At 50.1% G+C, this 27,430-nt stretch overlaps 10 protein-coding genes across 10 annotated transcripts; 5 read left to right on the forward strand and 5 right to left on the reverse strand.

Annotated features, from left to right (window-relative positions):
• Nucleotides 1-470: 470 nt before the first annotated feature.
• On the reverse strand, nt 471-1,772 carry TGAM01_v204520 (hypothetical protein; the record flags this gene model as incomplete). The annotated part of the gene is made up of 4 exons (XM_018810620.1): nt 471-491; nt 533-614; nt 665-1,449; nt 1,617-1,772. 4 exons carry the CDS (start codon nt 1,770-1,772, stop codon nt 471-473), a joined length of 1,044 nt encoding a protein of 347 aa, XP_018656185.1.
• Nucleotides 1,773-2,714: 942 nt separating this feature from the next.
• Nucleotides 2,715-4,579, reverse strand: TGAM01_v204521 (dicarboxylic amino acid permease; the record flags this gene model as incomplete). The annotated part of the gene is made up of 5 exons (XM_018810619.1): nt 2,715-3,316; nt 3,381-3,485; nt 3,540-3,969; nt 4,030-4,180; nt 4,236-4,579. Coding segments are annotated over 5 exons (1,632 nt in total), but the record flags the coding sequence as incomplete, so codon positions are not given.
• A 1,875-nt stretch (nt 4,580-6,454) lies between these two features.
• Nucleotides 6,455-9,932, forward strand: TGAM01_v204522 (hypothetical protein; the record flags this gene model as incomplete). The annotated part of the gene is made up of 7 exons (XM_018810618.2): nt 6,455-6,822; nt 7,584-7,909; nt 7,961-8,499; nt 8,559-8,832; nt 8,888-9,060; nt 9,141-9,324; nt 9,400-9,932. 7 exons carry the CDS (start codon nt 6,455-6,457, stop codon nt 9,930-9,932), a joined length of 2,397 nt encoding a protein of 798 aa, XP_018656183.2.
• A 5,196-nt stretch (nt 9,933-15,128) lies between these two features.
• TGAM01_v204523 (hypothetical protein) lies at nt 15,129-15,729 on the forward strand (the record flags this gene model as incomplete). The annotated part of the gene is made up of 2 exons (XM_018810616.1): nt 15,129-15,428; nt 15,475-15,729. 2 exons carry the CDS (start codon nt 15,129-15,131, stop codon nt 15,727-15,729), a joined length of 555 nt encoding a protein of 184 aa, XP_018656181.1.
• Nucleotides 15,730-16,307: 578 nt separating this feature from the next.
• On the reverse strand, nt 16,308-17,310 carry TGAM01_v204524 (hypothetical protein; the record flags this gene model as incomplete). The annotated part of the gene is made up of 3 exons (XM_018810615.1): nt 16,308-17,047; nt 17,103-17,211; nt 17,299-17,310. 3 exons carry the CDS (start codon nt 17,308-17,310, stop codon nt 16,308-16,310), a joined length of 861 nt encoding a protein of 286 aa, XP_018656180.1.
• A 1,090-nt stretch (nt 17,311-18,400) lies between these two features.
• TGAM01_v204525 (hypothetical protein) lies at nt 18,401-19,537 on the forward strand (the record flags this gene model as incomplete). Its single annotated transcript, XM_018810614.1, has 1 exon — nt 18,401-19,537. One exon carries the CDS (start codon nt 18,401-18,403, stop codon nt 19,535-19,537), a length of 1,137 nt encoding a protein of 378 aa, XP_018656179.1.
• Nucleotides 19,538-19,892: 355 nt separating this feature from the next.
• On the reverse strand, nt 19,893-21,738 carry TGAM01_v204526 (hypothetical protein; the record flags this gene model as incomplete). The annotated part of the gene is made up of 5 exons (XM_018810613.1): nt 19,893-20,075; nt 20,134-20,233; nt 20,288-20,619; nt 20,674-21,153; nt 21,274-21,738. 5 exons carry the CDS (start codon nt 21,736-21,738, stop codon nt 19,893-19,895), a joined length of 1,560 nt encoding a protein of 519 aa, XP_018656178.1.
• Nucleotides 21,739-22,612: 874 nt separating this feature from the next.
• TGAM01_v204527 (hypothetical protein) lies at nt 22,613-24,151 on the forward strand (the record flags this gene model as incomplete). The annotated part of the gene is made up of 1 exon (XM_018810612.1): nt 22,613-24,151. One exon carries the CDS (start codon nt 22,613-22,615, stop codon nt 24,149-24,151), a length of 1,539 nt encoding a protein of 512 aa, XP_018656177.1.
• Nucleotides 24,152-24,666: 515 nt separating this feature from the next.
• TGAM01_v204528 (hypothetical protein) lies at nt 24,667-26,332 on the forward strand (the record flags this gene model as incomplete). The annotated part of the gene is made up of 3 exons (XM_018810611.1): nt 24,667-24,726; nt 24,787-25,511; nt 25,567-26,332. The coding sequence occupies 3 exons, from the start codon at nt 24,667-24,669 to the stop codon at nt 26,330-26,332; spliced, it is 1,551 nt and encodes a 516-aa protein (XP_018656176.1).
• Nucleotides 26,333-26,457: 125 nt separating this feature from the next.
• Nucleotides 26,458-27,381, reverse strand: TGAM01_v204529 (hypothetical protein; the record flags this gene model as incomplete). Its single annotated transcript, XM_018810610.1, has 1 exon — nt 26,458-27,381. The coding sequence occupies one exon, from the start codon at nt 27,379-27,381 to the stop codon at nt 26,458-26,460; it is 924 nt and encodes a 307-aa protein (XP_018656175.1).
• Between the last annotated feature and the right edge of the window lie 49 nt (nt 27,382-27,430).

The following is a 27,430-nucleotide window of genomic DNA, read 5'->3' on the forward strand; positions in this document are numbered from 1 at the left end:
ATATTCAATCAAGATCCCATGAAAATGCAATTTGGCGTGCGTATGCCTTGATGTAGTCGAAGAGCAAGTTGCACACTCCCTGTCGCGGCTCACATCGATGAGAACGTTATCGGCCGCCATTATCAAATAATGACTATGGTAAAAGGCATTATCGTTGAACTTGTCACTTCTGCAAGCTGAAGGTTATGAACATTATCGGATCTATCATAGTGAAGGAACAACCCTGTTGGAACGCTCTCCCCGAACAACTTCATCCATGGCACGAGCCACCCAGCCCAAGTTGCTCGGGTTTAGCCCAGAAACATTGATACGCCCATTCTTCGGTAAATGGATGTGATATTGTTCCACCAGCAACTCACATTGTGATTCAGGAAGTTTCAAATAACTGTGCTGGCGTTAGTCATGTTCAGACATACCAAGAGTGCGACCCTTACGAGAATAATCCTTTTTCCCGCACGATATGCGACCAATCACCGGGCGTCTGCGTTCTTCTGTGAGTATTTGTAGTATTCGCAAGCTCAAGTCGACTTACATGGAGAATCTTCGTGAGCTGTTCGAACAGCTGCAGCCTGAGACTTGCAAGTCTCTCCCTCATCGCCGAGAGCTCAGCTTTCCTAAACGCTGTCAGATGGTTCTATTGCCAATGAACGTGTGCGTGGCTTACCAGTCAGCTTTCAAGTGGTCATCCTGCAAGACAAATTTGATGAGGCGCGATCCGTATGCTGGGGTGGACGAGATCTCCCAGCGGATGAGGCAGCGCATTTGGTCGTGCACGTTTGCTGCCGCCCTGCTGTCGTTACAGACAACATGAAGAGTGCCGCACCGCTCGCCATAGAGGGCAAAGTTCTTGGAAAAGGACTGGCATACAAGTGACTCAAGTCCTCGTCTGGCGCAAAGACGGGCTGCGTAGGCATCTTCGTCTAGCCCTTGGCCGAGGCCCTGGTACGCGAGGTCGAACAAGGGGAGATGACTCCCGACCTTGAGGGCTTCTACAATCTCGGACCACTGTTCAGGGGTCGGATCGGCACCAGTTGGATTGTGGCAGCACCCTTGGAAGATGAAGACACTGCCTGCAGGCGCTTCTTCAATGGCTATCATGGTCGAATTGTGATCGTATGAACGAGTCGAGGGATTGTAATGACGATACTCTATAGTCTGGAGACCGACGAGGTCAAGGGCAGGCTTGTAGTTGCCCCATGTTGGAACACCAACGAACACCTTGATATGGGGAGATATGCACCGAGAAATGAATAGGGCGGCGAGATGAACCGCTCCAGTTCCGGAGATTGTCTGAACAGAGGCTATCTGGGAAGGCCACTTGGTTAGATTGGATGCTCTCAAGGACGTGCGACGATGGCAATTCACCTTGGCTGACGAGATGCCGCCCTGGCCAAAAATTACACCGGACGCTTCTTCGAGATACCCAGGATTCCCTGTTGTCAGCTCGTACTGTAACTCTTGGTTAGCCAGATTGCGGCCTATCACAAAAATGATACGCTTGTTTTACATCGTGACCGATATCCATCTTCGCTAGAACTTGCTTTGCCTAAATCGAAGCAATATATAATTAGCTAGAATTCCTGACTGTTGCCTTCTACCCTTTCCTTATGACTGACTTCTTTGACGCATTGGAGCTCTTGGTAAGCACCCTGCTCATTGCGGTAGATGCCGATACCAAGGTCAGCTTTTGACGGAGATAAGTCATTGTCAGCTTTCTTTTTTAAGTCGTACATGTGGTCTGGAACCCCAGGCTGGATTGACTCGAAAAACATCTTGAACGAACGTCTGGTGTCGAGAATGACTAGTGGCGATTTGGGGCATTCAGAAACTCACTGAAGCATCCTCACATTTTTAACGGCAAGTCACATATTTCTCCCTCCTTCGCACCCCGAGACCGAATGTCAACAACAATCCCTGGGTCTTGCACCGAGCCTCCTCAGCATTACCACACGTCGCTGCTGATGTGGAGCTCGGCGACAAAGGCCGAGCTTAAAACTTCCTAAACCGATCATATTGCTCGGCCATAACTACCGAAGGCCCACGCAGCATAGTGGCCGTCGGGCTGTGGTGCCGGTATCTCGACGATGAATTGATCCGGCAGCGAAATGGTTTCGCAATTACGATAACAAGCCTGCGAAGATTAGATTTTGGAACGGATCGGGGTGGCAAACTGTTGTCACACAATTGCTTTCTGCCCAACCAGCTTCGTACTTGGCCATGAGGGCTGCCGACCTGCTAAGTAAGTCTACTGCCACTGTACATCGGATCATGAATTGGTGTGAATATCAAGAATTTCCTTAGTCCTTGCTGTGACTACAAAACGAAGACTGTGGAGCCGTGATATATAAAGGCCCTGAGTGGTATTCAGAACTTCTGCGAACCCTTGGCAAGATCGGAAATTTGCGAGTTTTTGACACTGATAATTTGTACCTACTTTCCTGAATACGAGATCACACAGATTCAATTCAAAAATTACAACTGGGTGAATGTAAGATAGCGGGACGATTTTGACCGTGCGGTTTCTTGCAATCTTGTATGAGCCGAGTGTCATAAATGAGAGATGTATTCGCCGCCCTAGGTTTCAATCGCATTCGAGGATTAGGCTATCGGTCGTCACGCACAATGCTTCTGTTTTCAAGGGAAAGCCTCGACACTGATTTCTTCATTGCATATATCCAGGGCCTGGACTTTGCTTCCTACAATATCTTAATGACCTACTTCTTCAACCTGTGAAGCATCTTATGCCAGAAACCTTCCGTCCATTCTTTCTCCGAGGCAGTCTCCCTGTCCTGGTACTTCCTACTGCCCGTGACGAGATCCATGGTGCTTGCTGTCACCCTTTTTGTCCCCTTCCACCATTTCCAGATGACGGTGTTGGCGACGAAGATTACCACGCCCAGATATTTCAAGATGAACTTGCCAACATGGAAGGTCGGAGTAAAGGCGTCATACCCGCTGAACACAATGACGAGCAATGATATGGTCAGAGCGTAGTATGAACCCCAAGGTTGGCCAAAAGCTGTGTATGATAGGTCCTTGGCTGCGATGCCTTGCGCCTTCAACGCCCGGCGGAAAGAGATGTGGGATACCAGGATCGCCATCCAGTTGAGAACGGCGAAGATGGTGACGAGGCTAATGAGGTACTGGAAGACAGTGGCGGCAGACTTGGCGACGTTTAGGAAGCCTAGGCCTACAAAGAGGCACGTTATGCCCACAGCATAAACCGGGTTCCCGTTCTCCCGGGTCTTCCCAAAGATTCGTGGGGCCTGTCCGTCCCTTGCAAGACCATACAAAGACCTAGAGGCGCAGTAGATATCTAGAAGGATCTCAGGTCAGAAAGGTCTCTGTATCATGGCCACGAATATAGTGTCAGGACTCACCTGTGGATGCTGCGCTGAGGGTGAAGACCAGCAGCGAGGCGTTTACGAAGTCCGGGAAGACTGAAATGCCAGCTATACGAACAGCCACAACAAAGGGCGAAGCGTCTATTCAAGCAGTCAGCTGGTGGCGCTGCGGCTGCCGCGGTTGGAACGACTCACCAGCGCTGGTAGACTTTTTGGTAGCACCGATCAGCAACTCGTTGTCGCTTGGCACGGCCATGCCTAGGACAATGACGCCCAGGATGTAGAAGACAGCAATCCGCCAGAAAGTCTGCTTCACAGCTCTGGGGATGTTCTTCCTCGGGTTCGGCGTCTCGCCAAATGTCATTCCTACGACCTCCGTCCCAGTAAATGCGAAGCAGGCCTGGCAGAAGCAGGCCCAGACACCCAAGAAGCGCCCGAGACTTCCTTCAACGAGGTATTCTTTGAAGGCACCTGGGTCCCTCCAATATCGGAAGCCGCTTCTCGTGTGGTTGGGACCACCGCCGAGGGCCACCACCAGACAAGAGATTATCAATATGGTCATGATCAGAACCTTACATAGACCAAGCCAGAACTCCGTCTCACCGAGCTTTGAAACGTGCAGAAACTGTGAAGCCACGTGTCAGTCAGCGGACATACGGACCATGATCCAAAGATGATGTTTTACATTTATAAAAATGATGACGGCTCCGAAGATTGCAATCCAGATCCCGACGTTTAGATCAGGCCTCCAGTAGCGAACAACGAGACCTGCTGCTGTCAGATTTGACGGCATCGCGATGATGTACTTGAAGAAATACTTCCAGCCGGTTGCGAACCTGAACAGAGAACCATATCAGCATTCATGTCTCTTTGGAGCGGATGGATACACACCCAAACGCCGGATCAACCATACGGCTAGCATATCCTCCGAAGCCCTTGTTCATGGGGAGAAATGCAGCCATTTCTCCGAGCCCAGTCATGACGAAGAAGACAGCGCCGCCTACCATGAGGTATGCGATGAGAAGACTCCCTGGGCCCCCCTCCGATAGGGCCGCCCCTGAGCTGATAACGAGCCCTGTACCTATCGCGCAAGCAATGGAGAACATCAAGACTTGGCGCGGGTGAACTCGCGCTTCAGTTGGTTCAGCTCCGCGCCTTCTCCGGCTCGGGTCGATATGGTCTCTACGAGGCCATCTTGGTTCAGCTTTTCGACGTCTACGAGCGCTGCCATCTTTGCTATAGATCACATCAAGTGTGGAAATGCAAAATATGGACGGTAAAGGGGGGAAAGCAGTCGAAGCGAACTCCAGACACACTCAAGTTATAATACAAGTAGGAGAACGGCAATCTCATCTTGATTTTCTGGAGTGTGACTTATTGGTCGTCTTATATGGGTGCAACAAAACCGTTCTCTAATTGATAAGAAGATAAGACGATGTTTACATCAACCTGGAGTTTTCGGGAATGCAGGCCGAACTTGGTGCGCCACCCAAGAGCGCCACCCAAGAGCGCCATCTGTGCCTCAATCAATATTTGGTCTCGGGTTTACTTGCCGGGCTAGAGGACGCAATGGATAAGACGATCAAGAAAGCTGGACGCCTTGAGTATGGCTCTGATCTTGGCTTCCTCCAGCGCGCAGATGGTGCTGGTGTGATCTTGCGTCCAGGCCGGCTTCCAATCAAGCAATCAATATGATGAACATGATGGAGATTAGGAAAAAGGTTGGGTAGAAGGAAGGTGTTCAACGTCTCGTTCGGCATATTGGTGACTGCTCGTGATAATGGAACATTGATGTCTCATGGTCACTTGGATCAGCTCACGTCTTTTGGCTGCCAGATCCAAGCCTTTCTTCAACTTAAGTTGCTATTTCAAACCAATTGAGGCACGATAACCCCACACGACGCACCTGAGTTAGGGTATGGGCGTTAGTGGAACATGGAGAGCGTGGAGAACAAGTGGCTGTGTGAAAGGCCTGTTCCTAATAAATGAGATAATATGCCGGTAGTGCTCATCGGCCAAGTATCTTGGTAGAATCGATATATTCTCGAGGTCGTCGACTATTTAACAGATACTAAGCTTCAATCAGTCGGCCTACTAAACTGTTATCGCGCCACCAATCCAATATTTAATATAGGTTATTTCCATATTTCTATAGCACACGAGGTCTTTTGGGCAAAGAAAGATGCTTCTGAGCATCTTGTAAGACTGTTACTAATCGATTTCGTTTGTTCTCCAAGATACCTCAACTTACATCAGAGAAAACAAAAGAAAAGCTAAGTGATATAGATTAAGGATGCCTGCCATTCTTACACTATCGGCACCCACTTGCTAGCGTGGGGTTTCCTTGTGCTAGAAATGCTTCGGCTAAAGTCTCCGAGCTGAGCTCGGGTCAGCAAGCCGAGAGAGATGTAGAAGCATGCCCACGGCAATTTTCGTCAGACCGACGTTCTGGAGCAAGGCTAAGTCACTGTAAATGGGCATTCGCTGGTCCAGTAAGTTATGGGACAAAGGGGCTTCGGGCTTCTGAGCCGCGATCGATCCAAAGATATAATTGTCTAGAACTTGCCCACAAGCCTCTCAGTTTACTTACTTTATGAGGTTTGACCAAAGCGAATTGGAAGGAGTTTTCACACGCAACATGGGCACGATCGCGGCAAACAGCTTGCAGCTTTGTGCTGCTTCGAAGAGGTTATGCACAGTAGGTTTTTCTGATCGAAATGACTGGAGATCCATTCACTGATTCTCTATACATCATAAAACAGGCACTCGGTATTCGATTAGTGACTAATCCCCAAATCGTAAGACTTGCGAAAAATGCAGGCTTCGACTCCCTCTTCATCGAATTGGAACATTCCACTCTATCTCTAGACCAGGCCAGTGCGCTTTGTTCTGCAGGACTTCATATTGGAATTACACCGTTTGTTCGGGTTCCATATCAATGCGGAGATGGGTTTGTGCAGCGCGTCTTGGACGGAGGAGCCCTAGGGGTCATATTCCCCCATATACATAGCAAAAGTGAGCGTCTAGAAAATCCAGTATTTCCAGTCATCAGCTAATACCATGCTTCAGTCGATGCCCAGGCGGCCGTGTCAATATCCAAATACCCGCCAATGGGCAGACGATCGATGACCGGCCAGCTCCCTGCGTTTGGTCTGAATACCACCCCAATCAGCAAAATCATCGAAGAGACGAACGCCACGGGATCCTCGGTCGTGTTGATGATTGAAACAAGAGAAAGCATCGATAACATTGATGAGATCGCGGCGGTTCCGGGAGTTGAGGTGCTGTTGGTTGGATCTAATGATCTCTCCATAGAGTTGGAAGTTCCTGGTGAATTCAAGAGCGCCGAGTTCCGCGGGGCACTCGAGGCCATTAGCAAAGCCTGTAAGAAACATGGCAGAGTGATGGGACTTGCTGGAATATACGAAAATCCGGAGCTACAAAACTGGGCAATCCAGGAGCTCGGCGTGGGCTATATGTTAGGCCAGCAGGACTCGGGACTCTTAGCCAGATCGACGAAGGAGGTAGTGCATGATCTGGACAAGATCGCAGCGGGCCTATAAAACAGAGCCGTAGTCCAAACATACGATTAATCCAACTAGGCCTCAGAGTGGCTATAAGCCCCTATTGAGTGACATGAAGATATGCTATCTCTTAAGATATTCTGGATGCACCCAACTTCGATTTTAGACCCAAGCAAACTGAGGTGTACATATACCTGGTTCACGCCACGCGTAGTGGGCTGTATACATATAGGAGGCTCCAAGGCATTGTCGGGACATGTTTTAGGCGGCTTACTGTAGGTAGTCAAACCCCCACCAAATCTCGCATTACCCCATGGTTTGGGAACCCACTGATTTTGCGATTCCATGGGCCGAGATATACTTGAACACCGCTGACAACCTCACACCCGGCCATCAAAGTCTCGGCATTTGGAATGAGTTCCCCCGGAGAGGAACCCGAAACAGACGCAAGCTCCGCGCAGAGCAAGCGTAGGAACAATGCGTGAGCCATTTCTGCTTCTCTTGACAGTGGCCTTGCTGATCCCCGAGACAGCTGCAGCGCGTGTCGAGAGCGTAAAGTGAAGTGTGACGGGCGTCAGCCCTGCGCGACATGCGTCCGGCGCAAGACTCAGTGCATCTTGCCTAATGACCGGAAAGTCTTGGTTTCTGAAAGGCATGTGTCTATTTCTCTTTCCTTCTTGATGTAGGCGTGATGTTAACCGCACCCGTTTTCCAGATACTTGACTGAGCTGAAGAGGAGATCTATCGTCTCACGGGATGGAGACAGCCCGAAAGCTGCCAAGCGGCGCCGACGACAGCCATCGGACAACACCAACTCACTACGGCTCTCAGGAAACTCACCACAGCGAGCGGGAACTCCAGATGAAACTTGGCCGCCGTTCGCCAACAGAATTCCAGCAGCGGTGCCCGCGGCCAATGCTGAAGCAGTCAATGGTGAAGCGGCCTTGAGCGGTGGGCCGAGAAGAGAGAGCCTGATGACAATGCATAATGCCCTTGCAAGTGGCCAGTCGGAGGTCCTCCGTGATGTCAATGGGAGGAGGCGTTAGTGGCTTCTATCCCGTCATGACACTGCTATTGCTGACGCAATGATAGGGTTTCTTGGCCCGTCCTCAACGTGGGCCTACAGTCGCCAGGTCATGCGCTTGATCAAGGACCATCTGAAGCATTCGGAGTCTCCAGAAGTGCCTCTCAACCCGGATGGCCGATCTGTCGAATGGCCATCAGTGAGAGCGAGAGGCCCGCTGAACATGGACCAAATCCCCTCCCTCGATTATGCCATGTATTTGACCAACACGGTCAGGTTTCACTTGGGCCAGTTGTACCACTTGTTCCACGAGAAAACATTTATGGATGGGCTATATGAATTTTACGATCGAGGACCGCAGGCCGAGCCGCTCCCGGGCGGTCACTTGTGGTTCGTCCACTTTCTCTTGATCATGGGCTTTGGCCAAGCGCTGCTGTCCGGGAGCATGGGCAACAGACCTGGAGGGTTCGAGCTGATATCACGCGCTATCGAGCTTCTTCCAAATTCCTTTGGCCTTTACCAAGACCCTATTCTTTCTATTGAAATACTGTGCTGCCTCGCCTTATACTTGCAGTCAATTGATCATCGAAACAGCGCTTTCCTCTATGTAAGTGATTCTTTGAGCCTCCCCACAGCTCCGGATACTGATTTTACGCAATGGTATAGATTGGCCAGGCAATGCGCATGGCTCTGAGCCAGGGACTGCATCGGGAGCTTGTTGGAGACGATCTCACCGAGGAAGATGCCAAACGCCACCGGGCCGTTTGGTGGACGATATACATCCTGGACCGGAGATTTTCGTCCCTCATGGGAGCACCCAATATGATCCATGATGAAGATATAATGGTTTCATTACCCGACTTTGGGCACAACTCGATTTTTTCCAAATCCTTGACGCTGCACGTCGCGTTATCGCGCTTATTGGCCAATGTCTTAGAGAGTGAGTAACCCTCTCGGTATATACAGACAAACAGAATGGCTTATGGTCTCCACAGATGTATATGGCAAAAATGGAGAGCTTGGGCTTTCCTTTTTAGAAAACACCCAAGAAGTATTGAGAAATCTCGCAGGCCTCGCGAGTGACCTCGAGGAGTCATTTGAGTTCCGATTTGATCGCTCGGGGCCGACTTCTAGAGTTGCAGCCACGTTAAACTTATACTATCACCAGGTATGTATATTGTTATGTTATAGGCCGAACGCCAAACTATTCCCTTTGTGCTAACAATCGTCGCTCTTCCTTCACTGCAGTGTATAGTCCTCGCTACTCGCCCATTACTCATGTGCTTGATACGAGAGATGCTTGAGAATATCAGTGCAAAACGTGAGCACCGTCAACTAGCAGCACCAATCAAAGCTCTACTCAAGACCTCACAAGAATCTGCGACCAAATCACTGCGTATCCTTTTATCTCTCCAAACACAGCATCTATTAGGTAACTTATCAAGTCCCCGTTTTCTTATCCGGCTTTCACCCCGAGGCACACTACTTATGCGTTTTGCTTATCTAGAGTCTTTTCTTCCCTTCGACCTCGACAGCACATTCTCATCTGCCTTTATCCTTGCTTTGATGGCAATCATCCCCCATTGCCCCTTCAAAGATGTGACGGAGATTGATACCAGTTTTTACCTGTTGAATCAGATGATTGCTAGGGGCAGTTTTATCGCCGAGTTCCGGAAAGATGAGCTTGAGAGGCTTTTGGAATTCTTAAGATTGCTCAATGTGGAATTATCAGCAACGACTCCAGTGGAATCTCAGTTGGGATATCTTACCGCGACTGCCACGACGAATGCCGCTGAGCATTTTGCACAGAATTTCGATCAAACCAAACAAGCCTCTCATCTGCCACCCCACCTAGAAGAGACAAGCGCAGTGAGCGGACTTTCGCCCAACCAGATGTTGGGTTTGGCAGAGCTTCTTGACCAGGATACCGCGATTTCTCAGGAAGATTTGCATTGGCTATGGACCAGCTCTGGCGTTGCTGACAGGCAGGGGGCCATGTATCACGTCGGGGAGGTGACTGATACATGGGCAACTGGATGACCGATGCACCCGGGTGTTTTTGGGGATAGATCAGCATCACGAGCTCTCCGCTTGATGTTAGCCTCAGGAGCCTCCTTCTTGTTTACTCTACTTCTGAACAAAGCTCGGCCTCATTGTGTCCACTATGGCTTGGATATGCTTAGTGCCCAGAGGAGCCCGCATTTTGCGGATCAAGGGAGCCTCTATAAGGCCAGCAATAGTAAGTCTCCAGCGCGCTTGTGTGCCTTTTCTTCGCGAGTTGACTGGAGAAGGGATTCGGCTTCCTCGCTGCCAGGCTTTTGGCATCATTGTCGTTCACGAAGCACTACAACAAACGGAACCGACATCGTTCATAGCACTCGTCAGCGGTCGTCCAAAAGCGATCTTGGTTGGTGGGTATGTTCAGTTACGTTCTTCCGTACGAAACATCTCATTGGCTATCAACTTTGGCTTCTCTCGGTTTGAAGTACTGTACATGCGCAAAAGAGAAGCTCCTGGAATGCTGTCTTACAACACGAGTACTACAAGTGCTTCTGACAATGCATACTATCACATACGACCATATCCATTGGAATATACGGGATCCCGTCAAGCACTTGTCTTGAGTGTGGTGTCTTCTATTTGAGGTATTCAGATGATTCCGTTTTTGGCGGTTAGGCAAACCCGCGCTAAGATGCTTGTTACCGTTTAGTTTAGCCAAATCTTGCCTCTTGAGCAGGGGGAGGAAACGAAGCGCGGCCAGACCCCGCAGTATCGTTGTTGATGTAACCCAGACGTTCCATAGTGCTCCTCCCGACCTAAATGCGCTCATGTCTTATGCATGGGCGAGCCAGGGCCCTTTTCGTATAGCCAACTCGATAGAGATGGCGGGATTTCAAATTGAAGTTATATGCTGCTGGTTTGGTGGTTTTTCATCTGGAAGCCACATCCCATTTGCTTCTCCCGTCCGTGGTTTTCCAATCTCAGACTTGCGTGCATCCAGTAAAGCAACACTTTGGCAAATACAATGGCGCTGACTATCTCCTCAGGAGGAGCTTGGGTCGTGGGGATCGTTTGCGTGGCTTTGTACATGGCCTATCGACGGATCCTGCCGAAGCCGATTCCTGATATCCCACACAACAAAGATGCGGCAGCAAAGATGTTTGGGGATGTGCCCGAGATGATGGGCTATGTGATGCGTACACAACGCATATTTGTAAGACGCAGCCACTACTCACTCACAACATGAGCTGCCTGTTCATCAGTCCAGGCGGATGCAGATTGCTAACATGTAATCTTGGATGAGAGCAGTGCTGGTTAACGTCCCTTACAACTCGCCTCCAAAGCCCTATTGTGCAGGCCTTTATCAAGCCCGGGGGACTACCATGGGTCGTGGTGACCGACCCTTTCGAAAGCCAAGATATCCTGCTTCGGAGAATAAAAGTATTCGACCGCAGTGAAATCTTTGGCGAGCTTATCAATGGTATTTTGCCAGAGCAGCATATTCAATTCATCTCGACCGACTCTCGGTTCAAGAACAATCGCAGCTTGATCAATCACTTGATGGCCCCAACGTTCATCCGGGAGGTCAGCGCTCCGGAGGTGTACATGGCCGCAAACGCCCTTATGAAGTTGTGGAAGATAAAATGCACCATAGCCAAGGGCCGTCCCTTTTCGGCCCACCACGATGTCACCTTTTCTGCGTTGGACTCCATCTTTGCCTCTTCCTTTGGCCTGCTCGAGGACGAGACCAACACCATCCAGCGTATCAAGGCGTTGGACAACTTTGAGCCTGTGTTCCCCGATGATGTCGACGAGCCCTTCGCTTTCCCCGAAGGCCACACTCCGGACATCTTCTCGGCTGTGCTCACCCTGGCCAACTCGGTCACGGACACTCAGCTCTCTCCTGCCCCAGTGCTGACTTCATGGGTCATCCGCAAGTTCCCCTACATGAGAAAGGCCAAGAGTATCAAGGACAAGTACATCCGGGACAAGGTAGAAGAGTCCGTCCGATTGATCGAGAAGGACCCTACCATCAAGCCCAAGAGCGCGCTCCACTCCGTCCTCCTTCGCGAACGCGACGTGGCGACCAAAGAAGGCCGCCAGCCCGACTACCGCAAGGGCGCCATTGCCGACGAGTTCTTTGGCTTCATGATGGCTGGCCACGACACATCTGCTACCACCATCGCCTGGGGCGTCAAGATGCTGACGGACAACCCAGCCGCGCAGAGCCGCCTCCGTGACGCTCTCCGCTCCGCCTTCCCAGCTGCCGTCCAGGAGAAGCGCGACCTGACCTACGCGGAGCTTAGCAACGCACAGATCCCCTACCTGGATGCCACAGTGGAGGAGATTCTTCGCCACTCGAACACCATCGCCTTTGTTGTCCGCCAGGCTCAGCAGGATGCCACCGTCCTGGGCCGCCATATCCCCAAGGGAACCAATGTCTTCCTCATGGCCAATGGCCCAGGCTACCTCGAACCCAACATGAGGCTTGCGGACGAGGCACGCAGCCCGGGGGCCCGCCAGACAGCCAGGTCAGCGCTGACACGCGCCTGGTCAGACGATGACATTGACAGGTTTCTGCCCGAGCGCTGGCTCGAGACGGATCCGGACACCGGAGCCGAGGTGTTCAACACGATGGCTGGGCCGTCGCTGGCGTTCGGGTTGGGGCTCAGGGGATGTTTCGGGAGAAAGCTGGCGCTGCAAGTGCTCAAAATTCACTTCGCGCTAATCGTGTGGAATTTTGACATGTTGCCGATCCCGGAGAAGCTGGGCGGCTATGAGGCGGTGCAGAGGTTTGCGAGGGAGCCGACACAGTGCTACATCCGGTTGAAGGAGATTGATCTGTAGGGGGCTTGGGGATTACTTGCCGTGTATTTGTATGTATTGAAGCTCGTGGAACTAAGATCAAAATTCTTCTTTGCGTCAATAAGACTCAAGTCTACCAGGCCATGGATCCGCAGCCGCGACACTACCAGAAGGAGACTGTGAGTTGCATGTGGTATTGACATTCTCTGCTAGTCCTGACATATCCTACATGGCTCCCAACTAATACAACAATAACCGAACGATCAACTCTCGACTCCTTCAAGGGTCGTTGCCTCGGAAGAGCTATCGCGGTTGGACACCCCACTTCCCCGGCTTGTGCAGGGTCTGTAGCCGATGCTAATACATAGGCGTCAAGCTGTATCATATACAAGAATGGAACACACCGTGAATGAAACACCGAGAGGCATGGTGGAACGTGAGCAGGACTTTATCCGGGACTGAAGCGAGTGATGGACCCAGCCTGCTTAACTGCAGCTGCTCTCATGGCGAAGCCTACGTCCTTATCAGTTACAACATAGACCTCTTGAGGACCGCCTACGAAGATCTTGAGTTTGCGTGCTTGAAGGGATCTGTTCGAATTCAGGGTGATGAAATCAGCTTTTCTGTCGTGGAAGGCTCTGTGATTATATACGGAACCATTGCACCGTGCCAAACGCGGCCTAATCGGAGAACAAATTTGCAGTGTCAGTCGAGGAGCCATGGCTGCCCCTTGTGTTAGCTTCATAGTGAAGGCCGATTATAAATAGGAGGAAGTTCGTTTTGGAGACTGGCAAATATCGCCAACCACGTTGTGGAAGAAGCTATGAGCCGCCAAGTCAAATATATAAACATGCTTGCTCCATTTCCAAGCACATACGACCATATCCATTGGAATATACGGGATCCCGTCCGCTCTCCCAGAGTCAAGCCAATGAGAGGCAGATTAGTAGTTGAGTGGGTGACCATCAGCGAACACCGGCTGTTGTATGTTTTTTTTCTATTCTTTTTGGCAATCTTTCATGCTTCCTTGTTCTTGATAATTTTTGTCCTTTTCCCTAGCTAAAACAGTCTCGTATATCTTCTGCTTGTGGACAACCAAGCGACAAAGTTTCCAGAACTTGTTCCATTTCAAGACTTTGATGGTGGAGTTTCCGGGCTTGAAATAGTCGTCAAGGTACGTCACGGGTGGGGTGGTAGCATTAAAAATCCTCCCAACGGCCTTGTTCATAACGCATGCCATAGAACAAGTTTCTGGAGCAGTGGACGGCTTTTTGGGCAGAGTAAGGACGTTGGTCGATGGTTCAGAAGATTGTGGATCCGCATTCTCCATGCTGGTATTAAAGGATACCTCATCTCTCAATGTACCCGCTCTAAATTAGTCCCCATTTATGGCCGCTATGTTCTTAAACTCCAAGGCAGCAAATGCCCTCGGAAGTGTTTGAAGCTGATTTTGCCTGAAATAGATCTTTTCGATGCGTCCAGTTGGTGCAGCAGAGTAAACATAGCCATGTGTGACTGTTGAATATACTTTTTGAAGTGCCTGACGCACTGGGTGGCATAGTTGTAGTACCGTGGGCCGTATAAATGAGAACAACGAGATGGAGGTGTGAGACTTCTTGTGGATGCGTACCAAGGCATCTGAAGGAGAGTATGACGTATTTGTCGGTTGGTCGATTATCCTTTTGCATTGATTTCGACTACAAGTGGGTGCCTCGTGTATGTATCGTGAGGGTCGGATAGGCTGTCGCGAGCCAGATTCTGTCAAGCGCAATAGAGCAGCATCTGTATGTATAAGATAGCATCGCTACGTATGGTCAGTGAGTATGGAAGAAGGAGCTGAATTTCGATGGGTCTAAAACCAGAATGAATATCGCCTGCATTCGACCGGACAAGAGCTGACGCCTTAGTGAGTGTTCTAGGCTGAGGTTGGTATGCATTTATGAGGGATGCTGCAGATTTAAAAGGGGCTTGGGATTTGCACTTTCACGCGGCTCTGCAGAAACAGAAGATTGCAAAATATTGGCAGAGATCCAGCAAAATGATTGCTCAGAACCTATTTGGTGAGGAAACAGGGCAAATGCTGCTGGGCTGTGGCTTGAAGAGGATAGAGAAGAAATGAGGGCTGGAACGGGTTCAAGAGGCGCAACTCGAAAGCTTTCAGTCTCTGCTGAGACTTTTCGTTGAAAACGTCAATTTGGTGCAGTTAATAGCGCATTAGTAGTTATACACGAATGAGTATGCAACGCGTTGCGCGTCTACCAAGGTCTGGACGTGTTTCGACGCTTTTCTGACAGCTGCCATGCGGCGTGTCGTTTTTCGAGAACACACGTTCAATTCTTTCTTACCTCTCTTTGTCCCTTGTTTTCCAGATAGCATCAATTCATTTGTTTATTCCTCGGTCCATTTATCTGAGCACGAATATAATAAACAATGTCACGAAGAAGGCCCAGGACTGAGGAAGAGGTCGAAGCAGAGGTCCAGTCGTACGGGCTGACAAACGAGAGTGCCGCGGCAATTGTTCGCTTGGGAAACACGCTCAAGGGAGTCAGAAAGCTGCCACGAGAGCCCACTGAGCTTCTGGCCCCCGGTGAAAGACTTCGCCCACCATCCCCTCTCTCCCAGCCGGTCTGGAAACAGGCTGAAATCGAGGATAGCTCTCAGCCTGAGCTCGAGGCTGGCATTCGTCGCATGAGTTTGGACGATGCCGACGAAGAGCAGACAGAATATCCGGTTGGTTCTGGGCAATCTAGAGCAATCTATCTTCTCTTTGTATCAGTTAGCTAACAATGCACCTTTCCTTCAACAGGATTCGAGCGTTGGAGTGAATGAGAGTCTTCGCTCGCAAGAACCTGCCACCTCGCCATGGTCCCGAAGCAGGGCTCTCTCTCCAATTCAGGAGGAGGAGGAAGTGGATGAGGAGAAAAAAGGGGAGGGAGAGGGAGAGGGAGGAGGAGAGGAGGAGGAAGAGAGTGAGACGGAGGAAGAGGGAGGTCAGAATGCCGATTCGCCCGAGAATAATGCAGGATGTTGAGAAAGTGCGCCACGCACAATATAGTTGAACATCTTTCCGGTTATATTTGGTGCTTACCCCAAATTTAACTTTGATGCCACTGTCATAATAGATGGCTCACCTATCTCAACAAATAAGAATTGGTAAGTCATCTTGCAGATGCCCCGGCTACAACAAAGTGGGCTTTATCCATTTATTCAGCTTTCCCCTGGTCAACTGGGACATCAAACGTTAACATCCTTTTGTTAGATCATCATACTAGTACCATGATGTCTATATCAGGACATGAGTCTTCTCAGTACAGAATTGCACCGTTCGCTCCTATGTAGTTGGACAAGATCAATATTCTTTTTCGTAACAATGACTCTGAATACAAGACGTACTCGACTGGACAGGCGGGACACTAAGAAATGGACTAAGGCTAGCTCGATTTATGAACATTGGCAGAGAATATTCTTTTCTCTTCAGTATATGCCACGGATAAAGACGCTTCTAAGGCTGGCTATTGGAATCATCACAACATGGGTATTTATTCCTAAACATTGCAAACATTGCTGACGTTCTATCGTCACTCATGCCCTCCCAATTCCAACGCTTTATTAATGCAGCTGCGGAAATACCTTCTTGAAGGACTCCGTGGCGGTAATATTGGCCCACCACTCCCGTGTCTTCATACCAAACTTGAAGTCAGGGGCGGACTTTTGGATAAACTTCTCTAGGGTGTCGAAATTCTGAATCTGGGTCAAATCCGAGCCGACTCCCCACATTGCGTGCGACAGCCATGTTGTGACGTGGATATCAGCCTCCGTGACAGAATTGCCTACTGCGTATGGCAGTACCAGGAGAGAGTCCAGCCGCTCCAGCTCTCTGGCCCAGATTTTCATGGCCTCGTCGGTCTCCTTGTAGAACTGCTTGTGCTCCTCTCCAATGGGCTCAGTGTAGAATTTGGCGAGGGAGCCATTGTCAAGGATCTTGGGTCCGTAGAATGGATGACCTGGATTGGCCTCCTTCTCCTTAATGAGCCTGTTTTGGCGGTTCACCAGGTAATCCTTGAAGCCAGTGCCTCTCTTAGCATTCATCTCTTCATCGTTGCGGGCATTGAAGAGGACAGTGTCGGTTCTGCCATCGAATGAGTGGACAAGATCAATAATAGCCTGCGCCTTGCTCTTGGCAGCGGCATCCGCGGGCACCAAAGTGCGCTCTCCCTTTAGCCCATCAATCCACCTGACGACATCCACGCTTTCGATGATGTTCTTGTCCAGCGAAGGCGAAGTGATGCTTGGCACGGTGCCGTTGGGGTTCACCTTCAAGTATTCAGGGTTGAAATTGTCGGCGGCAACTAATGATTCCAAATGTTACTGAATTGCGCCTAGTCGGAAGGGCCTAGGTCTTACATAGATCAACCTCCTTGACATCATACTCATTTTCCGCGATGCCTTTTTCCGCCAATGCAAGATGGGACACCTGGGCCCACTGCGAGCCGCCACAAGTGTATACGGTAAACTGGAAAATAGGAAAACGATAGTTTGTTAGCGTGTGGTCTTCGTCTAAGTGAAATTAATGGCGGTCTATTAATAAAATTATGCATACTTTGGACGCCATGGCTCCGCAGAGATGTCAGGATAATGTGGGATGAGGTAGTCTAATTTGCCGGTTGTCGGCTTTTATTACCACTGCCGAAAGACTCGTTGAATATACTGAAGCTATTCGATTGAGCATCACACATCTTGGGTCGTTTACAGAGCTTTATATACACGTATTTGCTAGATTCTCGCTGACAAAAGCGCATACTCTCAATGTCGCGCGTTGATTACAAGCTATCCAGAAAGAGCTCAATCTATCTCCCAAAGCTGCATAAACTTGAGCGCTGCTTAGCAACTCTGGAGACTTTAAGGAAAATCGAAGATAGACTCTAGCTGGATCAAGGAAATTTAGCGTTACCGTTGCAGCCAAAAGGAGCCTTTTCCCGCTGAATAAGCTTGACACATAGAAATTGGAATCGTGGGGCGCTTTGCAGATCCCAGCACTACAATTTTATGCCATACAGCTCGTGCTGAGTGGCTTGTACGTACAACCAGCAATAGCTGTCTGGGTAGCATGAAACAGCCTCAGGTGGCTGGAAAACAAAATATCTTGAGCCATTGAGTGCTGATGGAGGCGCGTACGCGGACCATTCTTTGTTTACAAGCTTACTTGTGGTAATTAACCCAGGAACATGGCCCCTCGTCCGAGTTGGTGCGGGCAAAAGCACAGCGACAGATCCTAACAAGGAAATTCTAAAAGGGGCGCTCTTCCCAAAGTGAACATGCAGGGCATACCGCCAGCTTGGATCATGGAATCAAGATGTGCAATTAGGTAACGGTAACTCCACGATTCGCAGGCCTGGGGTCTCAGCCTCAGCCTTACTTGCTCAGGTACCTAGACTCCACTGGTGCTGACGATGACTTGGACGTTGGTAAGATGTTGATCTCAACAAGATGGAATTCAGTTAGATAAATGGGTTTTCGTGAGGGATTGCAAGAAGTTGTAAAGTATATAATAGTGACGATGATTCTCCTACGCTGCTCTCTTTTGCTTCATCATCACACAATCAACTCTCTCTCTCACATCCGCCTCTTTCACCACCTTCTACCATCTTTAATAATAATCCTTCAGCCCTTTTCACAACTTCTTCCTTTATAATCCATTCAAGATGAAGTTCTCTACTCTTGCTTCCATTGGCCTTACTGGCATCTCCACCGTCCTCGCTGCTCCAAGCAACGTTGACTCTCGAACCACCAAGGGCGCAGTCTTCGCCCTGACCAACGCCGTCAACAACGCAGTCATTGCTTTCAACCGCAACGCCGATGGCACATTAACCAAGACTGGCGAATACCCAACCGGCGGCCATGGCCAGGGTGTCGACTTTGACTCTCAGGGTGGCCTTCAGCTGAGTGCTGATCACAAGTTCCTCTATGCCGTGAACCCGGCCAGTGATGAGGTTACCGTGTATTCAGTCAACGGCTCCAGCCTGAAGAAGATCCAGAGCATCTATGCTGGTGACCAGCCCCTGTCCATCACCCTGAGCAGCAACGGATTTGCCTATGCCTTGGACGGCTCTGTTGCCTCAACAGGCATCTTTGGCTTCAAGGTCAACCAGAGGACCGGCACTCTTTCGCCCATCACCAACTCCACCATTGCTACCAGCACTCCCATTGGCGTTCCAGGCACCGTCACCTTTTCCCCTGACGGCCGCACCCTCATCGTCACCAACAAGGTCGGCAGTACCATCGACCAGTACTCAGTGGCAGCCAACGGCGATGCTGTCCTGGAAACAACTTATGCATCCACCGGCCTCCGTCCCTTCGGAGCCATCTTTGGCAAGTCAAACACACTCTATGTTGTGGAGTCTGGTCTGCCTGCCTTGGGCAACGCTGGTCTGTCAACATACCACCTTAACAAGGCCGAGACGAACCCGCTCTTGAAGCCCGTCACCAAGTCCGAGAAGAACCAGCAGACTGACGGCTGCTGGGTCATTGTGACTCCCGATGAGAAGTTTGCCTTCACAGCCAGCTTCATCACCAACGCCATCTCTAGCTACAAGGTTGCTGCCAACGGCACTGCCACTCTCATCAAGGAGGTTGCTGCCAGCCCCGGTGAGGGCACCGAGCCCGTCGATCTTGCTCTCAGCGCCGATGGCCAGTACCTGTACAACCTCCAGCGTGGCGGCGGTGCTATTTCCGGCTGGAAGATCCAGGCCGATGGTTCTCTCAAGACTCTTAGCAACTCTTTCGGCGCGGGACAGGGCATCCCTGTTGGTGATGGTGCTTCTGGCCTCGCTGCATACTAAGCGCGGAACGCATATCCAGGGGAGACCATTTGCCTTGGATGGTAAGGGGTACTAATGCAGGGGTGTTGCTATAAATGGAGGAGGGGGGTTGGCCAGCAAGTGTATTGTCTTTTTGCTAGAGTGTAATAGCGCGCTCTCTGTGCATAATTCTTCTTTAGATTAATGTTTATATACTATTTGGTCTGAAAAAGATAGAGTAGGAGTTAATATCAATATGTTTATCGAATACTGTGCCAAAAAAAAAAAAAATTATAACACGGATCTGTGATGTGGTTAACTTGAATATCTGTGTCATCAAATCACTTGGTTTAGATTCTTACTAATATTAAAGTCGTACGTAATGAATACTTTTGCCTCAAGCTTCATGCTCTTTCAATCCAACATCCTCGTGAAGCTCAAGCTCTATCTGTGTTACATCCACGGTCTTCCTGCCTGTCCGGATATCCTCGATATCGGGCACAGATGAATGCTTCTCTCCCTCGAAAATAGCGTCGATTTCCTCCAATGTTTTTCCTTTTGTTTCTACCCAATAGATATACTAACCAGATTAGCATCATATCCACTTTTATTGTTTCAACACTGTAAACGAGACTTACAATCAGGAAAAACGTGACGATATCCCACGATCCGTTGATAATGTACGTCTTCCATGTGATGTTTGTCAGCGCAATGGGCATGACAAATGTGAGAAGCAAGCTGAAGCAAATATATTAGCTTAGTCAGTCACTTCTGAGATACACGAGTACTCACGCTAATCCATTCAAAGCGAATCCTGATAATGCCAGTCCGTTGGCTCGGATGGGGTAGTTCATGATCTCGGGCGGATAGAGATACAACAAAGGTGTCCAGGCGATGGAGTAGATTCCCTGAAAGAGGAACATCACAGCGACGTCACCATAGACCAAGCTCTTAGAGGCGCCATCCGGATTGTCTTGGTACATCTTGGTCAGGCCGCCAATGATGAAGAGGCAGACGATGAGGAGGCCTTGTGAAAGCAGTGCGGTGGGCTTTCGACCCCAGACTGCTGCTAGGTGAGTCCCTCCAAATGCGCAGAGGAGACACCAGACGTTGAGAACAACATTCTATACAGATAGTTAGTTGGGCGCCTCTTCCAAGACATGAAGCAGCGTGCTTACAGCTTTGAGTTGCTGATTTGGGTCCGTGATGCCCGCCGTATCAAGCTCGTTTCCGAGATAGTAGGACGCGATGACATTTCCAGCAATGCATGAGAAGGGTCCGACCGAAGCGCCAATCAACGTTCTCTTGCGTGCTGTCGGAGATTTGATAATCTCCCGAGGACTCATGGTCATGTCGTTCTTCTTCTCCCACTCGAGAGTATCGACAATCTCTTTGTAGACAGCCACCACAACGGGGTTGGTGATGTCGCCATCGGCATTCGTTTGGGCGACAGATAGACGGGCATCCTCATAGCGTTCCTTGCTGACCAGCCAACGCGGCGATTCAGGAATAAATGGCAGCACGAGAATGCACGCAAGCGAAAAGACTCCTTGGAGAAGGGATGGCAGCCGCCAAGCCCAGGTGGATTGCCATTGGCCTGTGCCGAGAGTGACTCCGGCGGCAATTAACGCGCCGACATAGTAAAAGTTGTTTAGGATCTAATAAAAAGGGAAAATAGTCAGTTTCCAAAGACGCCTCTTCTCTCTCTCTCTCTCTCTCTCTCTCTCTCTCTCTCTCTCTCTCTGTATAAACGCGTCACAAAAGAGAATAGCACTTACTCCCACGCCCCATGCACGATATCTACTCGCAAACGTCTCGCTGAGATAGACGCCTCCAGCGACCGAAGAAATCGCGGCGCCCCAGCCCAGGATGATTCTCGCAATAACAAACATTGCAATATTCTGCGCCGCAGTTTGCAGAAGAATTCCCAGCAGCGTGACCATCGAGCCCCAGAAGATGGCGGGCCGGCGACCGAGGCGATCGGTCATGACACCAGCCCCGATGGGTCCAAAGAAGCCGCCGATGAATACAGAGGCGGTGTTGAGGCCGGTAAATGCGGGGTTGTCGAGATGGAAATAGTTTGTATACGAAGGCAAGATATTGAGGCCGTTGAGCATAGAGCCATCATAGCCACCGGTGGCAGACTGGACCATGGAGCAGACCAGCAGAAGGACCGAGACCGTGGCGGTGGATTCTGGGACCCAGGCTGGGATCCAAGTCCCAGTCGGAGTTTTGCGAAGCATGATTTCTGCTTCTGTTTGCCCTGTTCACACTTACACAAAATGCCCCGAATTGACGAAATCTGAGCGAAAGCTCGACAAGCAACGACGGTGAGACTATGAATGTCTCCTACCCTCCCTCGCTGTTACTAAACGAATCAATCCGCCTCTCTCTTACCCAACAAACAGCGGGTCGTCGGGAGATATATACTAAATGCTACTCTAAAGCTAATCTGCTGGATGTAACATTGATGCGAGACACCAACTTGCTGGCACCGCATGATAGCTCAGAATCTTTCCGAGCAAAAGTTCGCCGACAACGGTTCATCGGGTGCCGGCAGCATAGCGGATAACACTGCCAGAAAGAGAGCATTCTACGGCCGATCCCCAGATATCGTGAGAGCGGTCGACACTAGGTCTTTGATAACGGCTTCATATTGGTTCGGCTCAACTAGCCAAGACAAGGGCCGTCGGGTAAAAGTGGCAGACCTGCAGTCAGTTACCTTTTCTGGAAATGTTTTACTTATCTTCAACTCCAAGGGTTCGCCTCCTCGCGCTGGCGATACCCCGCGTTTGTTCCCCCACTGATCACCAGACTTCATATCAGCTTAGTCAAGTTCCATTGAGAAGAAACTTGTGCGGATAAACGGCTCCTTAGCTCTCGAAACCATTGATGACACGGAGAATACGACGATAACCATTGAACGCGACGTGATAGCAGTTATAACTGGCCTCGCCGCTCCGCATTTCCACACATCTGGAGATAGACTAATATTACGCTGGCAAAGGGCCAACCTATAAGAAGGGCGGAGGAGGTAGAGGAGGATAACAGCAACACAGCGCTAGCAATATAATCATACGGACCAGGCGTAAGCGTTATCGGCCCACCAGAGACAAAATGCAAATGTCTAAACGGCCTGTTATCGCGGTGGCCGGCCTTGCCTGCGAGACGTCGACCTTCTCCCCTGCCGTCACCCTTGCCCCGGCCTTTCACCCCAAGCGCGGCGACGAGATTGTCGAACGATACGAGTTTCTCCATGGCGATACGCCGCTGGGAATAGAGGCAGAATGGAAGGGCGCCCTCATCGGACATGCGCTTCCTGGAGGGATTGTGACTCGCGATGCGTTTGAGGCGCTCTCCAAGGAGATTATCGAGAGGCTGCAGGTGATTGTTTCGGAGAACAAGGTCGATGGCTTGTGGTTTGATATCCACGGCGCCATGTGCGTGCAAGAAGTGGACGACGTCGAAGCTGAGCTCCTGAGACGCGTCCGCGCTGTCATCGGACCAGATGTCATTGTATCGGCGTCAATGGATCTCCACGGCAACGTCTCGCGAGAACTGGCGCACATGTGCGATCTCATCACCTGCTACCGCATGGCACCGCACGAAGACGCCATGGACACCAAAGAGCGCGCATGTCGCAACCTTGTCAACGTGCTCAAGGGCACAGAGCCTGGCAGACGACCTCTCAAGGCCTGGATCCCCGTCCCCATTCTGCTTCCCGGAGAGCAGACCTCGACGCGAGACGAGCCGGCAAAACACATCTACGCTGCTGTGCCCGAAGTCGAGGCGGTGGATGGCGTGCTGGATGCGGCAATCTGGGTAGGATATGCTTGGGCTGATGAGCCGAGGAATCGCGCTGCCATTGTGGTTACGGGATGGGACGAAGGCGCGGTTTCTCAGGGAGCTGAGAAGCTGGCCAAGTTATTCTGGGATGCGCGAGCCGACTTTAAATTCGTTGCGCCTACTGGTAGCTTTGCAGAGTGTCTTGATGCGGCCGTCAAGTCGCCCCCTAACGAGCGTCCGTATTTCATCTCTGATTCTGGCGATAATCCGACGGCTGGAGGCTCGGGCGACATGACTTGGGGGCTGACGAAGTTGCTTGAGCGGCCAGAGTTCAAATCGCCTGATTCTGGATATACAGTTATATATGCCAGCGTTCCAGGGCCCAAGGCTATCGAAACGGCCGTTGCTGCGGGCATTGACGCCATTGTTACAGTGACTGCTGGCGCAGAAGTTGATGACATTCACGCGCCTCCACTCACAATGACTGGTCGCGTTCATTCGATCAAGCATGGCGATCGAGATGCTGAAACCGAAGTCGTACTGCAGGTCGGCTCAGTGTACGCCATTCTGACAAAGCTCCGCAAGCCATACCATAAGGAAAAGGACTTTACCGATCTCAATCTCCTTCCGAGGTCAGCTGATGTTGTTATCGTGAAGATTGGATATCTTGAGCCGCAGCTGTATGACATGGCAAAGGGTTGGATGCTGGGATTGACCCCGGGCGGTGTTGATCAGGATTTGAAGAGATTGGGACATCATCGGATAAGAAGGCCCATGTGGCCTTTTGATGAGGATTTTGACAAGATGCCGGATCTGAAAACGACATTGATTGATAAGTCGAATGAGCCGCTAAGGGGTCCGGATATTTAGGCATAGATAGATGCATCAAAAGCAAGCGTCAAGGTTGATCCCCCTCTATCTGATCAATTGAATCGTGCAGAGAGCGAAATGCATCTCATCACAGAGCAAACACAGTGCAGTCATGCCACAAGTATTGATGCTAACTTCATCATGATTATTAGCTAACAGGCTGTATCTTTCTCATTACTCCTTTGTTTGAACAAGACTGCTGAAAGCTACTGCTCTTGTCATCCATCTCAAATTAGCAAACGGGTGATCAATGCGATGACTAATCGCCGTTTCGATCCAACTCTCCGGCGAAATCTTACCGTCGAGCTTAACTCCGCGCAAGACAAAATAACCAACGACTCGATCAGCGAATGATTTTCTCTTGAACCAATGTTGAGAAATTAATAGACCTCTATACGCAAATAGCATACCGTAACAATGCCACCAAAGCTTTACTCGTCCCAAGCCTGCCGAGCTTGTCGGTATATGATCCACACCTCACCTCCAACGGCTATCTAAATCGTCTGAGGGCTGACATGACTCGTCGCAGGCGCTTGAAGAGAAAGTGCACGCGGGAAGTTCCTAAGTGCTCTCTGGTATGTCTAATTTGCGAGGAATACTCATGATCAATTGTCCAAAGCTAACGATGAACAAAGTGCCATCGTCTAGGAAAGGCCTGCGAGTACGCCGAGCCTATAGCAGCAGAAGCGGCTAGTCGCATTGATCAGGCTCTTCATGTTGGCACAATTCCATCTAGGATGCACTCGAACGGCAATTCTACCATGTGCCTCCCTAGACCTGCCCAAGAGTTTCCTTTAGCCTTTTTCTTAGACTCTGATGATTTAGCGTCCCAGGGAGTCAATGCTTTCTCATGGAGCCGCCAATTGGATATTCATGGGATAGTGGCCGAACATCTTGAAGATGATAGAGCCGCTCTATGCGAAGAATATCTCTCAACGGTGCACGAATGGATACCGATGGTCAGCCGGAAACGTCTATTCAATGAGCTGAATAACGGCTCGGATGACGCGGATGGCTGTCTCCCCATCTTACTGCTTTGCATGAAAGCATTCACCACGAGAGATGGCAATGGGGCTAGAGACTCTCCTTCATATTTGCTAGCCAGATCACTGTGTTCAGAAGCAGAGTCTGCGGGGTTCTTGTCTTTGAGATTAGCCCAGTCTCTCATCCTCTTAGCAGCCTATGAGTTGTCTCATGCCATCTATCCTGTTGCGTACTCGACTCTTGGTCGAGCGTCAAGATTAGGCCTTCTGCTGGGTCTCCATGATAGAAAGAACAACAAACTTTTTAAAAGCGCCGAGACTTGGACACTTCGGGAGGAACAGCGCCGGACGTGGTGGGCAATATTTTTGCTAGACAGGTGATTACTCTTTTGCCCTTATGCCCGCTAATGTCCACTACTGACTGTTGATTAGGCTCATGAATATTGAAACGAATCTGCCAATCACGGTGCCCGAACCCGCCCGGGATGAGTTGCTGCCGATTAACGACGATGACTGGGACGAAGGAAAGATTGTCCCCAGCGAGCCATTGTTCACCACGTCATTCAGCAGCTTAACGTCTGTTGGATCATTTGCCAAGATGTGCCAAGCTGCACATATGCTTAGTAGAGTCATGCACCATAAAGCAAGCAAAAAGGCTTTACAGGAAGTTGAGAATCTCCTCCCAGAAGCTCAAGCGCTTCATTCAGCACTTTCATCACTGCATAGCTCTATCGAAGGACACATCTCTGAAGGAGTCTTGCGCAAATCCGCCATAATTGCACTCGCTTTTTGCAGCTCTGCTCGTCTTCTCCTCTACAACCTTTACGGGTGCAATGAGCCAGGAACCTTCGTGGAGCAGAGCCGAATGGCCATGGAGACGGAGATGCAAAAGGCCAGTCTGGACGGGATCATATTCATCTCCTCCAATATCGTGCCGGCCATTGCGCGCGCCAATATCGAGTGCCCTCTCATAGCGCAATGCTTGTACCACTCGGCCACAGAGTGTGCCTGGTTTGTCCGAGAAGACCACGAACCGCAAATGTACAACGCCTTGGAAGATATTGTGCGAGACTTGAAGCTGATTGGCGAGAATTGGAACCTTGCAACGGAATATCTCGCGTTACTCAACCAGGCGGGTATTCTCAGTCTGATTAGCTCTGAGACCGCATCAAATACGCTAACGCCATCATCCGGATGATTTGGCGTTGTTCCACATCTCTTTTTCACTTCTTACTTCATTACAGATATTTCGAACATCTAGGTTTAATGAAGAGACTTCAACTACCTGCTTCTATCTAACTGAAGATAAAATGCGCTTCCACATTACTCATCTACATTTGCGGAATAAGCCACCTCAGCCATATCGATATATCCTTGCTGCAAATCCTCAACCCTTTCCTTGAACAAGCTATAACAGTCTGTTCCTAGCAAGATTCTCAAAGCTTTAGTTTTATCGTGCTTTGCCCAGATACTCTCAAATAAACCTTGGCTTTCAACAGCATCAACAACTCTGTCGCCAAATTTGATGGGATCTCCCGTCAGCATTGTATCATCCCTTTGCGCTGCATCCAAAACGCCAATCCAAGCTTGAATCTTGGATTCGTAATCCGCCGAGATACCGCCATCTGATTTGGAGTTGTTGCCTGCAAAGGGGGTCCTGAAGCCGCCAGGCTCCACAAACATAGTCCTGATGCCAAACGGCTCGAGCAGAGTAGCGTACGATTCGGTCAGAGACTCGGTAGTCGCTTTGACAGCGCTATAGAGCATGTGCTCTGGCTTTGGGACGAAACCAAAGATGGATGAAATGCTGACAACAGTGCCTGTGCGGTTGCGGCGTAGAGTCGGCAACAAAGCTTTCCATACACGAATGAAGCCCAACACATTGGTCTGTAAATACTGCTGGATCTGATTCTCGCTCATGTCTTCCACTGCGCCGATCAGAGTAGCTCCAGCGTTATTCACAGCAACCCAGTGGGGCTGCTCATTCCTGGTGCTGAAACGCTGCTCTTCCAGTTTTACGATGTCTTGTATAGTTCGTTCAGCGCCTGGCTGAGATACATCGAGCTGGAGCCATTGGCCGCCTAGTTGAGCAAACTCTGGATGTTGCGCTGCAGCCTTCTCAATGTTGCGGCCGGTTCCAATGACACGGTGACCGGCGCGGAGGGCAGACAGGGCCATGTTGAGGCCAAGGCCTGAGGATGCGCCGGTGATGAACCATATTTTCTTGGGCACAAGGGTGGATGCCATGATGATACTTTTCTGTGCGTATGTCGATTGATGGAGTAGATGAAGATGA

The sequence above is a fragment of the Trichoderma gamsii genome, assembly GCF_001481775.2.
Source record: "Trichoderma gamsii strain T6085 chromosome Unknown Scaffold_13.2, whole genome shotgun sequence".
Taxonomy (NCBI): Eukaryota; Fungi; Ascomycota; class Sordariomycetes; order Hypocreales; family Hypocreaceae; genus Trichoderma; species Trichoderma gamsii.